Source organism: Cyprinus carpio, chromosome A8 (genome assembly GCF_018340385.1).
Source record: "Cyprinus carpio isolate SPL01 chromosome A8, ASM1834038v1, whole genome shotgun sequence".
NCBI classification, from domain to species: Eukaryota; Metazoa; Chordata; class Actinopteri; order Cypriniformes; family Cyprinidae; genus Cyprinus; species Cyprinus carpio.
The window spans coordinates 14,492,023-14,503,931 of record NC_056579.1 but is presented as its reverse complement, the minus strand read 5'-3'; the positions used below and the strand labels follow the sequence as shown (position 1 = coordinate 14,503,931).

General features: G+C 37.5%; 1 protein-coding gene across 5 annotated transcripts in view; it reads right to left on the bottom strand.

The window, feature by feature from the left end:
- Nucleotides 1-499: 499 nt before the first annotated feature.
- LOC109050830 (glutamate receptor ionotropic, delta-2-like) overlaps nucleotides 500-11,909 on the bottom strand; it is a 367,305-nt gene continuing 355,895 nt past the window's right edge. Inside the window, exons 15-17 of one of the 5 annotated variants that reach the window (XM_042762408.1) lie at nucleotides 10,085-10,325; nucleotides 5,205-5,426; nucleotides 2,753-2,892 (exon numbers count right to left, since the gene is read on the bottom strand). In XM_042762408.1, the coding sequence (XP_042618342.1) occupies nucleotides 5,244-5,426; nucleotides 10,085-10,325 (424 nt within the window). In that variant the 3' untranslated portion in view covers nucleotides 2,753-2,892; nucleotides 5,205-5,243. Of the gene's footprint in view, nucleotides 2,893-5,204; nucleotides 5,427-5,624; nucleotides 5,705-8,545; nucleotides 8,733-10,084; nucleotides 10,326-11,909 lie in introns of those variants that run through there. The other 4 variants (XR_006160661.1, XR_006160662.1, XM_042762407.1 and 1 more) reach the window with 4 other exon arrangements.

The following is an 11,909-nucleotide window of genomic DNA, read 5'->3' as shown; positions in this document are numbered from 1 at the left end:
TTCATGGGTGCTATGTGCTGTAAGTGTAAGCTTTTTATCATTTAAGATGAAAAAACGTCATTCTGGTGCATCAGGGTTTGGTAAAAGTTGTAGTAGGCAACACTACAACTCATGACTACACATTACATACAATAAATTGCATAAACAGACTCACGTACAAGAACTTGACCAAATACATCTGAACCATGACTGGCTCAGGGTTAGACTTGTGGCAACAAACTCTTCAATCACTAGAGCTTGACTTGAAGTGCTGTGGTGCCTTTCACTTTGACCTGTAGAGCATGAATCTGGTCCACAAAGTCAAAAGCCAACAGTGGCTAACCTTTGACCACAACCTTCATTGTGTTCAAAGAACTTCACTTCTTGTTCATGAGCCCATCCTGAGGAGGAAGAAGGGACAAAACAAAACAGCATTACTGTTCACATGTACAACTGTTCTGTTCGGACATCATTGTGTCTGTATGACATTTTTTGATGATACAGAAAACACCACCAAATCCACTGTAGAAAACATGTTTATTAGACAAATTATACACAGAAAGCTTTGCCACTTGTAACAGAGGCCTCAGTTTGTTTCATTTGAATAATATGCAACACATACAACAAAATAGGCCTATATTAAATACTGTACATTATAATCAGTTGAAAATGATTTAATCCTGTACAATTCTATGTATGGAATAAAAAATGTTACAGGCATAGCAGGTTTTGCATGCTTCTTTTACAAAAAAAAAAAAAAAAAAAAAAAAACACACCTTGCCTCCTTCTTGACAGATTTAGACATTAAAACGAAATGAAGTCGAATGAGAATGCCTTACCGTCAGAAACCATGGAGAACTTCTTGTAATGTGATAGCGGCTAACTGAGCTTTATAGACTCAGATATTATAATCTATATCTTCTTTAAACCCAACAAAAAAATATCTGCATGTAAAATATACACTTTAATGTCTCTTCATTTACTCTAAATAAAAAATCTTTAAACTGATACTAAATAAAATTGCTCCTAAAGTCTTTCAGTAATCATATCTTAAGAAAAGTACATCTAGAATGCTTGCGTCAAAACACTGTTGCTGTTCTCTACACACAACATTTGCGAATTAGAGTATAACAAACTGAAAGCTCATTCTAAACGACTAACATTAGTAAATATTAATACATTTTATGTTAGTGAAAAGGATTGGTTTGTTTTCTGTCCTCAAAATCTGTATTTTGTTAAACTCTCACCACACCTTGATGGGCTTGTTTAAACAATCAGCACTTTAAAAAAAAGTTAGATAAATATTACCCCTTAACATTTACGAAATTAAATAGAAAGATATTTCAAATAACCCCTCAAAAGTCACCACCGTATCAGCATTTTCAGATAGTCACAGGTTGAGGACCGACACTTGAAAAGTAAAAACAAACAAACAACAAAAAAAAGCCCTGTCTCCTAAGGCTTGTGTTAAGAATTCATTCAAAAACCCTCTCACTCTTTGATTTCCAAAATCTATGACGCATAGCCGCGAGATTGTGGCATATACAGTGAAGCTATTCTACAGAATGTTTTTGTCGAATCCTGGTGTACAGCTACAGAAGTGAATACAAACTCTTGATGGTTTAATGGTGCAAATCAATGTAAGATGATGGTACTGAAGCAATTTCAAACCTAATCATTAAAAAAAGAGAAAACTAAAACTACAGACAGCTCTGAACATTTTTTTGTTGTTATTGTTAAAACTCTCTGACCAAACATACCACGCATTAAAGATTTGTTATACTTAAAGTCAGTAAGAGACATTTAGTAGCATTTGTTTCACCCCCCCACCCCAGTATAATAATTTTATTATTTTTTTATTTTTATTTTAAAGTTCATTTGAGTCTTTTCCACAGAATGTCCGTTTAAAGACTCAAAGTAGATTTCAACTTCAGGGAGATGGCAGAGAAGATGAGAGGTCTTTAGAAACACAGTCATTCACTGTGAAGCTTTAGAGAAAAGCAGGTTGTTTTCTCTGAGTTTAGCAGCGCCATGTTGAATGTGTCAGCTAGAGGGAGTACTTAACATTAACTGAGCGCTGAGATGAAGCAAAACTCAGTCAGCGAGTTGACAAGATTCTTTCAAACTGAGTTATTGCAGGTCTGGGAAACACTTGGACGAGTCCTTTTTGTTTAGTTTTGCCCCCCCCCAAAAAAAAAATTCCAAAAAAGGTTAACATTTCAGTTTTTTTTTCTCCCAACAAAATCGAATGTGGCAAACAAAAGGCAAATTCATTTAGTTCACAGAGAAAATCTCCCGACAAACCACAATGACAATAATGATCATTTTATTCCATCCTCGTCCTGTCAGCGAGTTTGGTTGGGACGAACGAGCTCCATCGAAAAGAGCAAAAGCCAAGAGAAAACGACAACCCGAAAAGGAACATTTGTATTTACATATATCACTTTTTTGTTTCCAACTCACAGGCCCAGGAACCCCTGCAGTTTATATGGAGGTGCCCCTGTCTGGGTCATTGCCGTAGCTGAAGTTGGGGGCCGGGGTGGGCTGATATGGTATGCTGGACATTGTCTTGATGGGGCTGCGAAAGAAGCCGCCGTTAGGGGCCCGCTGCCGGAAGGGCCCCCCAGTCCGGTGGTCCTGGACGGTCCCGAAGGCGAAACCGGCTGCCGCTTTGGCCGACAGACTGCGGCTGAGAGTCTGGATCTGCTCAGGGATGAAGGTGGTGGTGGTGATGTGTGTGTTGCGGAAGTCGCTGATCTGCTCCAGGGCCTGCCGGGCGGCTGGGAGGGAGTCCATGTCCAGGGGTGTCAGGTCGATGGAGGAGGTGGAGAACTGTTTGTGGGGGCTCTCGTCCTCCGTGCACAAGCTGTTAACCCGGTGATGAAGGTGCTCCAGGTCGATCTCCTTATCGTCCTAGAGGAGGGGAGAACGGGAGGAGGAAAGTGGAGTGGGGAGTGGGGTGCGGGAAGAAAAAAAGGAAGGAGAGAAGAACAGGAGGAGGAGCGAAGGTTGTTATAGGATTAGAGGAGAAAAGAGGTGTAAAGTGAAGAGAAGGGGTGTATAATCATAAGAGCAGATACAGCAGGATGGATTAGTGAAGCGGGATGGCGTGAAGTGGTTAATAGGGAAATGGAAGGGCGGTGGAGGAAGAAGAGGAAACACAGGCAAAGAAAGGTGAGAAAAGGAGGGAGGTGGTGAGCCAGTGAGATGGGAAGGAAGTGTTCGGATACAGTTGGGAAACACCAAGAACATTTGGAAGAAGGTTGAGGGTGGGTGTTGATGAAAAATTAGCAGGCCCAATGAGGTTTCAGCATTTGCATGGTTAGCAAGACAGAGAAAGAGGGGGGTGGGGAAAGTACAAAAAGGGAAACATACTGAGCTACGGTAATGAAAACACATCAGTCTTAACTAGTACTGTCCTTGGACTTATCGAGAATAATCAACAACCTTAATGTAATTGCGTGACACATGGATATTTGGATATGTAGATAAAGTCTACAAAACCTTTCCACTTTCAAGCCATCTGAAACCACAGTTGTGACAGCACTTTAGCTTATCTACTGTATAATATCTACTATATAGCTTATCTACTATATAACTGTATTTACATAGCCACTAAAATATGTTAATTGCTTAAATCAAAAAACAAACTCACGGGGTGAAGTGGGCTGACATTGGCTGTAGTGAGATAAATTGGCCTCTGGTTTGGACCAGCATAAAGCACTTTGTCGATTGCAGCCACCAGCGGCAGGCAGCTTGGGCCTGAGTAAAGAGGGGCGGAGGGGAAACCTGGTCGGGCCGAAGGGGGTGGGAAGTCAGGGGGGCAGCTTGTAGGTACCTGTCCTACCACCATGGTGGAGGAAGGCAGTATAAAAAGGGTGTAGGAGTGAAGGAAACAGGAATTGTGGGAAGGCTATTACATGACAGGACATATTTTTGGTGTTTTCTTGAGCTAACAAAGGACTGAATAATACTGAATACTTTCAGAATACTTTGTTGTGTTTTGAATTGATTATCACTTATGTTTTTTTTTTTTTTTTTTTGTGGGGCAGGGTGATATTCCTTAAAGTATGACTCTAAACCAAAGCATTTTATTTTAAGATTTATAGATATGCATGTGACACTAGGGTGAAATTTTTAAACCAGTGGTTCTCAGTCTTTTCAGCACAGTTATAATAGAGCTACATTCGGCATCTGTCCAACTATATGTGACACATAAATGTGTGATTGAATATCTGAAGGGTTAAGTACAAACGTATCATCTTTGTCTTCTGAAGCATGCGCACAACGAAAAGGTCAATTGTTGTCTAAAACGACAATCATATTTAGAACTATTACTCTGACTTCAAAAAAGCCTGGGTGGCATGATTTCAGTCAGATGAAAGTGTTTACATGACATTTAAAAAAAAAAATATATTGCTTGAGTGTGACTAAAAGTGCATGAAAACACTTATTGTGAATAAATCCCTTAAAATGATAACAAATGTGCTGGTTTTCAAACTTTTTATTTACAGAAAATAGGTCTGTCAATACATTAGTTATTAATGATAAGGCCTTGTATTAATTGTTAATGTGGACTTTATATATAAGCCATATATATATATATATATATACACACACACACACACACATTTCTGTATGCAGGAAAATGTCTTAGAAATTATATCACTAATACATATAAATGCTTCATTTGAAGTTTGTTGAGGCCCCCTAGTGGCCCCCCTGAATGAGAACCACTGCTTTAAACAGCATCTTACCTGTAGCATTGACTGTATTGGGATTGAATACTGAATTAGACACTTAGTCTGGCTATGTAGCACCAATTTAAATATTGAATAAGTTTTGCAAACACCAGCTTGCTAGGCAAAAGCTATGCATATGGGCTGCTCCACTCCAAAGCGACACATTTTCAAATAACGGTTTGCGCTATTAATTCTGTATCCTTTTAGCCAATTTTGTCTAGTCTCTATGTAGCTTGGCACTAATGGGTTGATCTATGTGGGCTTTAGATCAAAAATGAAGATGGGTATTGAAAATAGCCTGCATTATTGCATTCCTGAGCAAATGTAAATCTCAATGTTTCTGGAAATAAATGGCAAAGACCTTCCTTGTAGCACCCTGCCGGATTTTCACTCAGCAGCAAATGTGCGAATGCTTAAGTCCATACAAAATGTATTGTATTGCATTGCATTGCATTTGGTGCTGGGGGCGATTTCATAACCTACGTGGGCTCGAGGCTTGGAGAAGTGTGGAAAGAATGTAGCTCAGTGCTGGCAGAAGACAGTTCGCGATGGAATGGCGAACGTATGCCTCAGCTTGGAGTCGAGGGGTGTGGCGCAGCATGCAGGTGACAGGTGATTGGAGGAAGGCCTGAGCGTGAGCATGATGTCAGTCTGCGGCTCATGACACGGCTCGTCTTGCCTCACAGACGGTCTGTCTGCTTGTGTCTGTGTGCGTGCGTGCGTGCGCGTATATGAAGGGACAGAGGAATGACCGAACAGATGAGGCAGGCAGATGAGAGGATGTGGAAGAGGTTGTTTTCAGAGAGGTGGGGGAATGAGTAGAAAGAGACAACAAACAAACAGTCAGCACACAGACGTTGTTTTTTTTTTTCTTTTTTTTTTTATGTCCAAGGAGCCAGATACCTGGAAGTGTGAGATGGTAAAAATGGCATTTTGCATTTCTCTCCCACGCCCGCTTTAACCCCTCAACACAGAGTACTTATCTATAAAACAAAATCAACAAAATAAAAGTTGTTTCAGGCTTTGACAGCAGAATAACATGATTTTTTTGGTCTTTTCTGAAAAATAATCAAACATTTTCAGAGTAATGACTGACACAGAATGCTGTTTGGCGTTCAGCGGCCTTGGTTAATTATGTGGCTACATGAGGTCTGACTTTCAAATACTCACTATTAAAGACACTGGGAATATAATTTCAATACAGTTTCTCTTTTGTATAGGATTAAAAGACAGCAAAATATATTTTTCTCCCCTTTTTTTCTTGCTTTTAAGACTGAAAAACATTTGGGTATTTGAATGCAGACCTCATACTGTGGCCTAAAAATGTAGAAGCACCGCAGGACTCCAGACAGCCACAATATCAATGACACAGCAGACATCAGAGGTGAAGAACTTGTCATCATTTAGTTTTTCAGGAATGATTAGTACACAAAACTTGGCATGTGAAATGGCTTATTCACACAGCAAAACCTCTGGTTCTCTGGACCACCTGTTCATCCTCTCTGGATTGGCAGTTGGTGTGCCATAAAAACTTGAATTTGGGTGACAAAGTGTAATTCATCACTACAAGTCTGAACTTGTTTTGACGACTTGTTGTATTGAATTATTTATATCAATAGCGACACCACAGAAGAAGCTATGATGGCTGGATCACAGAGAAACAGAGAGGAAACGGGGACAAACTAACACCATGGCATATGCAACGTGTGCATTGGTGTGTGCATGCATGTGTGTGTGTATCAGACACAGAGACACAAGCACAAACTCATTCTATTGTTCTGATGTGCAGTGAACTCAGTGTTAGCCAGGTGTCAAAAAATATTACAAAGAAAAGAGGAAGCAGTCAGGAAGAATTAAGGATGTACCAAGACACTAGGACACACTAAACACAAAGTTGCATCATGCTGAAAGATGAAAGAATGGTTTTTAAGGATGTGCCAAAATGACAATTAGAAAAGACAATATGACAACAAATATTGCAAAAATAATTTTCTTAATCAGTATTTTTGCTGTTTTCCAGTAAAATTATCCAACTTATATAACTTATTATTTAATTATTTTCTGAATACATAGATAATTTTACTGTAAAAAAGTAAAAAATAAAAATACTGTCTTAAACACTTTTTATTTTTTTATTTGCAGTAAAGGAAAGTAAATAAAACTCTGCTACAAATTAAAGAACTTTAACTGAAGAACCGAAAACATCTGTGACATGAGTGTGATATGTGCTAATTTTTAGTGTTTGTCTCGTCTTGGTCGCTTTTGGCATTAACACTTGTCGCTCACTGAACCATGCGTGTTAAAATGCGTGCTTATCAGCATGTCATTGTGAATATTTGAGCAAAGCTCTGCCAAGCTTCTACTCTGATGGAACCGTCTGGAAGAGTGCTCAGAGGAATGAGCCCAACTCAGCATGATCCAGCCACTGGGGAAGAAAGGAGCGGGTTCAAGTGTGACCGAAGCCAAAGCGCTCCACCCTACTTGAAAAACCCTCAGAGAGAATCATCCCTGTGCTCAGTGTTATAACTTCAACTACACCACTATGTTAGCTGTAATTGATGACTAAACACGCTCACAGTATATAGTACAAGGTTCTATGTTAACTTTCTGGAACACAGGCCAATGAGAGGTAAATTTATAGGCTGAAAAAATTTAAGATAGAAGTGATTTTATTTTTATTAAAAATATATTTTTGTCCTATGACGTACATTTGTGACAAAATGCAATATATTGAGCAGCATCATTTTGCTGCACAATACATTGTATGATGCATTATACAGTACAATTCAAAAGTTTGAGGTCGATAAGATTTTTTCAAAGAAATTAATAATTTTAAGATGCATTAAACTCATCAAAAGTGACAATCAAGGTATTTGTAATGTTATTTTCTATGTATTTATATTCTATTTAATAAATGCTGTTTTTTTTTTTAAAACATCCTATTCATCAATGAACCCTGAAAAAAGTATGGTTTACACAAAAATATTAAGCAGCACAATTTATTTTAAAATTATGATAATAATTATAAATGTTTCTTGAATGTCAAATCAGCATATTCAAAAGATTTCTGACAGATCATGTCACACTACAGTAATGGCTGCAGGATATTCAGCTTTGCCATCACAGGAATAAAATACATTTCAAAATATATTCAAATAGAAAACAGTTATTTTAAACTGTAAAAATATTTCACAATATTACTGTTTTATTGTATTTTTTGTTTAAATAAAATGCATCCATTGTGAGCATAAGACACTTTTTTTCAGAAACATTAAAAAATCTTACAGACCACAAAATTTTGAATGGTAGTGTACTATTTAGTGACACACACAAAGATAAGATATCTTAGATAAAGCCCTGATAGCAAATTTTTCACATTTAAAAAATAGGTCAGGCTATCATTATTACAATTGGATTTAAACCATGTAATGTCAAAGTTCTCCATAAAGTTCCCGGCCATTTTAATTCAGAGTTAATTTGGACCTTTTTTATATGCGAGTAAAAATTAGTCATTAAAATTTTTATAAGACTTAAATCTGCTATTTGTGGCATGCGTTATAAAAAACGAACACCATATTGAATGCTGTTAAACCAACAGGATTAACAATGCTCATCTGCCATTTCTAGAAGAAACAGATGAGTTACACTAATGTTGGAACATTATAATGGGCAGCGGAGTGGACGACGGCCTTCAGAGGAACAGGAATGAAGGAGAGGCGCTCTCTCTGTGGGGTCATGAGCGGCCTGCTGCTGCTTCATGGCAGGAGGATGGAACACAAGAAAAGGCCCCCGACAACTGATCAAAAGTACTATGGAGATTTTCAGGTGGAACGCTGGAGATGAAATGCTGTGTTTTTTGGCCTGTGGAGAGTCTGATGACATGGACTGGACGGGTGTGAGGAAAGGTCAGGTGTGTATGTTGGTTGGGGTGGGTGGGTGATGGGACTCAGTCGGAGTAATGAGGAAGATGGGGAAGTGATATCAGGAAAGGAAACAACCACAATATGACAGCTGCAGAAGATAAAAAGGAGCTATAAACCAATCAAATCAAAGAAATGCGTCAAGAGCAACATAACATCACAAAGGTTCATTCACAGCCATATGAATGTGCTGTCACTGTTACAAAGTGTTGTCATGTGAAATGCAAGCATTTAACTAAGTGTGGGCTCATTTGTTAATTAATGTTAACTGGATGCCAAAGAACCATAGGCAAACAGTTGTAAAAACAAGAAAAACAATGAAAAACAATATGTGCAAACACATTAATCTAAACTGATCTTCACAAACTGAAGGATGGGATATTAAAGAAAAATTAGAGACTTGTCTTAAAGTAATTATCCAGATATATGCAGCTTTTATCAGCCCATATATTTTCTAGCACCTGTTTATTTATCTATTTATTTTTTCTCAGAAGAGCTCTATTACAGTTAATGTGCTTGGCAGGCAATTGAACAACATTGTGTTCTTTTTGGAGAGGTTCATTTGTTTAAGTGCGCTATCAGAAAAATTAATTTGTTGAAAATGTGCTTTGTCTGCTGTTTGTAGTGCTGACTGTTTCTCATTTTAAACTCTTGTCTTTTTGTTGTTGTTACTAATATCATCTCAAGGCTGGGTGGTATGATAGTATATGACCTGTAGAGATTCTGCTTAACCGTTACATCTGTGCGGCTATCAAGATTTGTTATTTACAGTTAAAAGTGATGAAGAAACTTAAGTTGTGTCTGTTATACTGGTTACCCTGGCTAAGCGACTTTTCAACTCAACATTATAGAATGATTTGAGGTCACAGGTGCGTATAACTAATTGACTTTTTTCTTATTAAAATAATAATTATTATCTTTTAATTTTCAACCATCAAGTTCCATATAAAAGAGAAAATTAGCAAATAAGATTAAGTACCTTTAATTTGTTAAGTATAAAATCCATTGCATTATCCAAAAATTAGTATAGCCACATGGTTATTTAACATAATTGTAATGAATATTAATATTATTAAATTTGTAATTATATATATATATATATATATATATATATATATATATATATATATTTTTTTTTTTTTTTTTTCAATTGCATATTAAACAAAAGAAAAAGTTAACTTGATATAAACTCATATTGTCATAAGACTTTGGTCATACCGCTCATTTTTATGCTTTTTCTTTTTTTTTTCATTTTCCTCTATTAAGTGGAAATTTAAGAGGGAAGTTGCTGAACTTGAAATTCTGAAACAACTGTATCCCATCTGTTCTTGGCCAGTTGGAAAATCTCCATAGTTATTGTGTTCAAACCTGTGCCACACTCTTATGTTAATGATGCAGGTTTATGATCGACCACATCCCTACATTAACTGTCAAGACTCTTACCTCCTTCGATGGCACTCTGGAGCCCTTCCTTCGCGTCCACCAGGTCTCCACAGTGGCAATAAGACAGGAGAGCACCACACCGGCTGCTAGTACAAAGAAGACCCCAGCAAAGCTGTGGATGTCCAAGGCGCTGCCACTCTTTCGAGTGCCCACAGGAGAGTACAGGTCACACGGACTGTCCCGCGGCCACCACTTCAGCTTCAAAATGTCCATGTCTCCATTCTGCTGAAGCTCCAAGATCCTGGACACGGACAAATATTTAGATGATTCTTTAGTTAGTGGCACTCCACTACATCTATGTTACAACATTCATCCTGGAATACAGACAATGAAGAATCCATACCATCACATATCAGGCCAAAATTCTTTCAAGAAGAATTTGACTGGAAGTGTGATGGTGTGGATTTCTGATACTGTGATGGTAATGACAATTGACTTTTTGGAAGCCTTGGACTTCCTAATAAAACACATTAGCTAGCAGTTGATTGACTTTCGACATACTGTATAATAAAAATAATTATAGAAAGAAACATTTTTTTTTGAATTATTATAAATTCTATCATATATTACTGTGGCTCTCAACCAGGGGGCCAAAGCCCACTAGGGGGACTCATGAACAATGAATCAGGGATAATTAATTTGATATATCAATACTCCCAGTTTCTCTTAATAAAAGTAAACAGCTTTGTCATTTAGAGCATAAATACCAAAAATGTTTTATATATCCTTTACAGTAATGGATTGAATATTGAACAATGTCTTGGACAACGGGGGGACCTATGAGTCAAGAAGGTTGAGAAGCACTGATATAAAAATATGAATCTACATTTAACCTCAATAACATTTCAATTACAAATGCTTGATGACAGCAATCCATTAAATACTTGAGGTCAGTAATTAGTTAAAAACAAAAACCCTTGAAAATAAACTGATTAAAAATAGGATTTTCATGAACGTGCAAAGCTGAATTTTACAGATTTGAAAACTTTTTATACAGTATGGAGTTAAAACGTCTGCAGGGTGAAAAAAAAAATGCTGGCAATTTCTGCACTTTTACAAAGGAAAAAGTAAGAGACATCAAAAAATCCATTATAACCTAAACATTATAATCTAAAACTAGAGTATTTTTCTTTAAAATTATAGGAGACAGAAATGTTCCCCTAACTGAACAATTATCCATTTGCTCAGAAATAACTTTGCTGCTTTAAGTCAGTTAAAGTAAGACAAATATGAAGATTCATTAGATAACTGAAGAGCTGCACTCCACGCCTGGACATTTACTACTGGCCTAAATATATGCACAATTATGCACAAATTTTATTGTGTGTCGTATTACAGAGATGGACTGTGTTATGGATTGAAATTTAATGTCAGATTGCTTCATTTTTACACATTGATTAAGCCACTGAGATCTTTGTAACACATATAAATAACTCTGAACAGTCCCAGTCTGTTCAGTGGCATCTGTTGCTGCAGTGATTAATTTTTTTTTTTTCAACAGCAGGGGGCAGTGTCTCCCCAGCAATAATGCTAGGCTACAGCATCTACCTCACCATAAAGAACGCGCGTGTTCTGATGTAGTGATGGCAGTTTGTACTAATGCCAGTCCAGCAGCTGCAAATGAATGATAATGAATACAGGACACAAAGGTTTAGGAGAATTTGCCTCATTGATTGGCTGATCTGTATTGCGTGGCGGTCTCTCTCTAGCCTGATTGTCTGCAGTCAGGAGTTACTGCACAGTTTCATCCCCGAGGAGGAGACTAGCGAGCTTCCAAGAGCCCATATTTCACATCCAAACTGCAGCTGCTGCAAACACTTTCCCA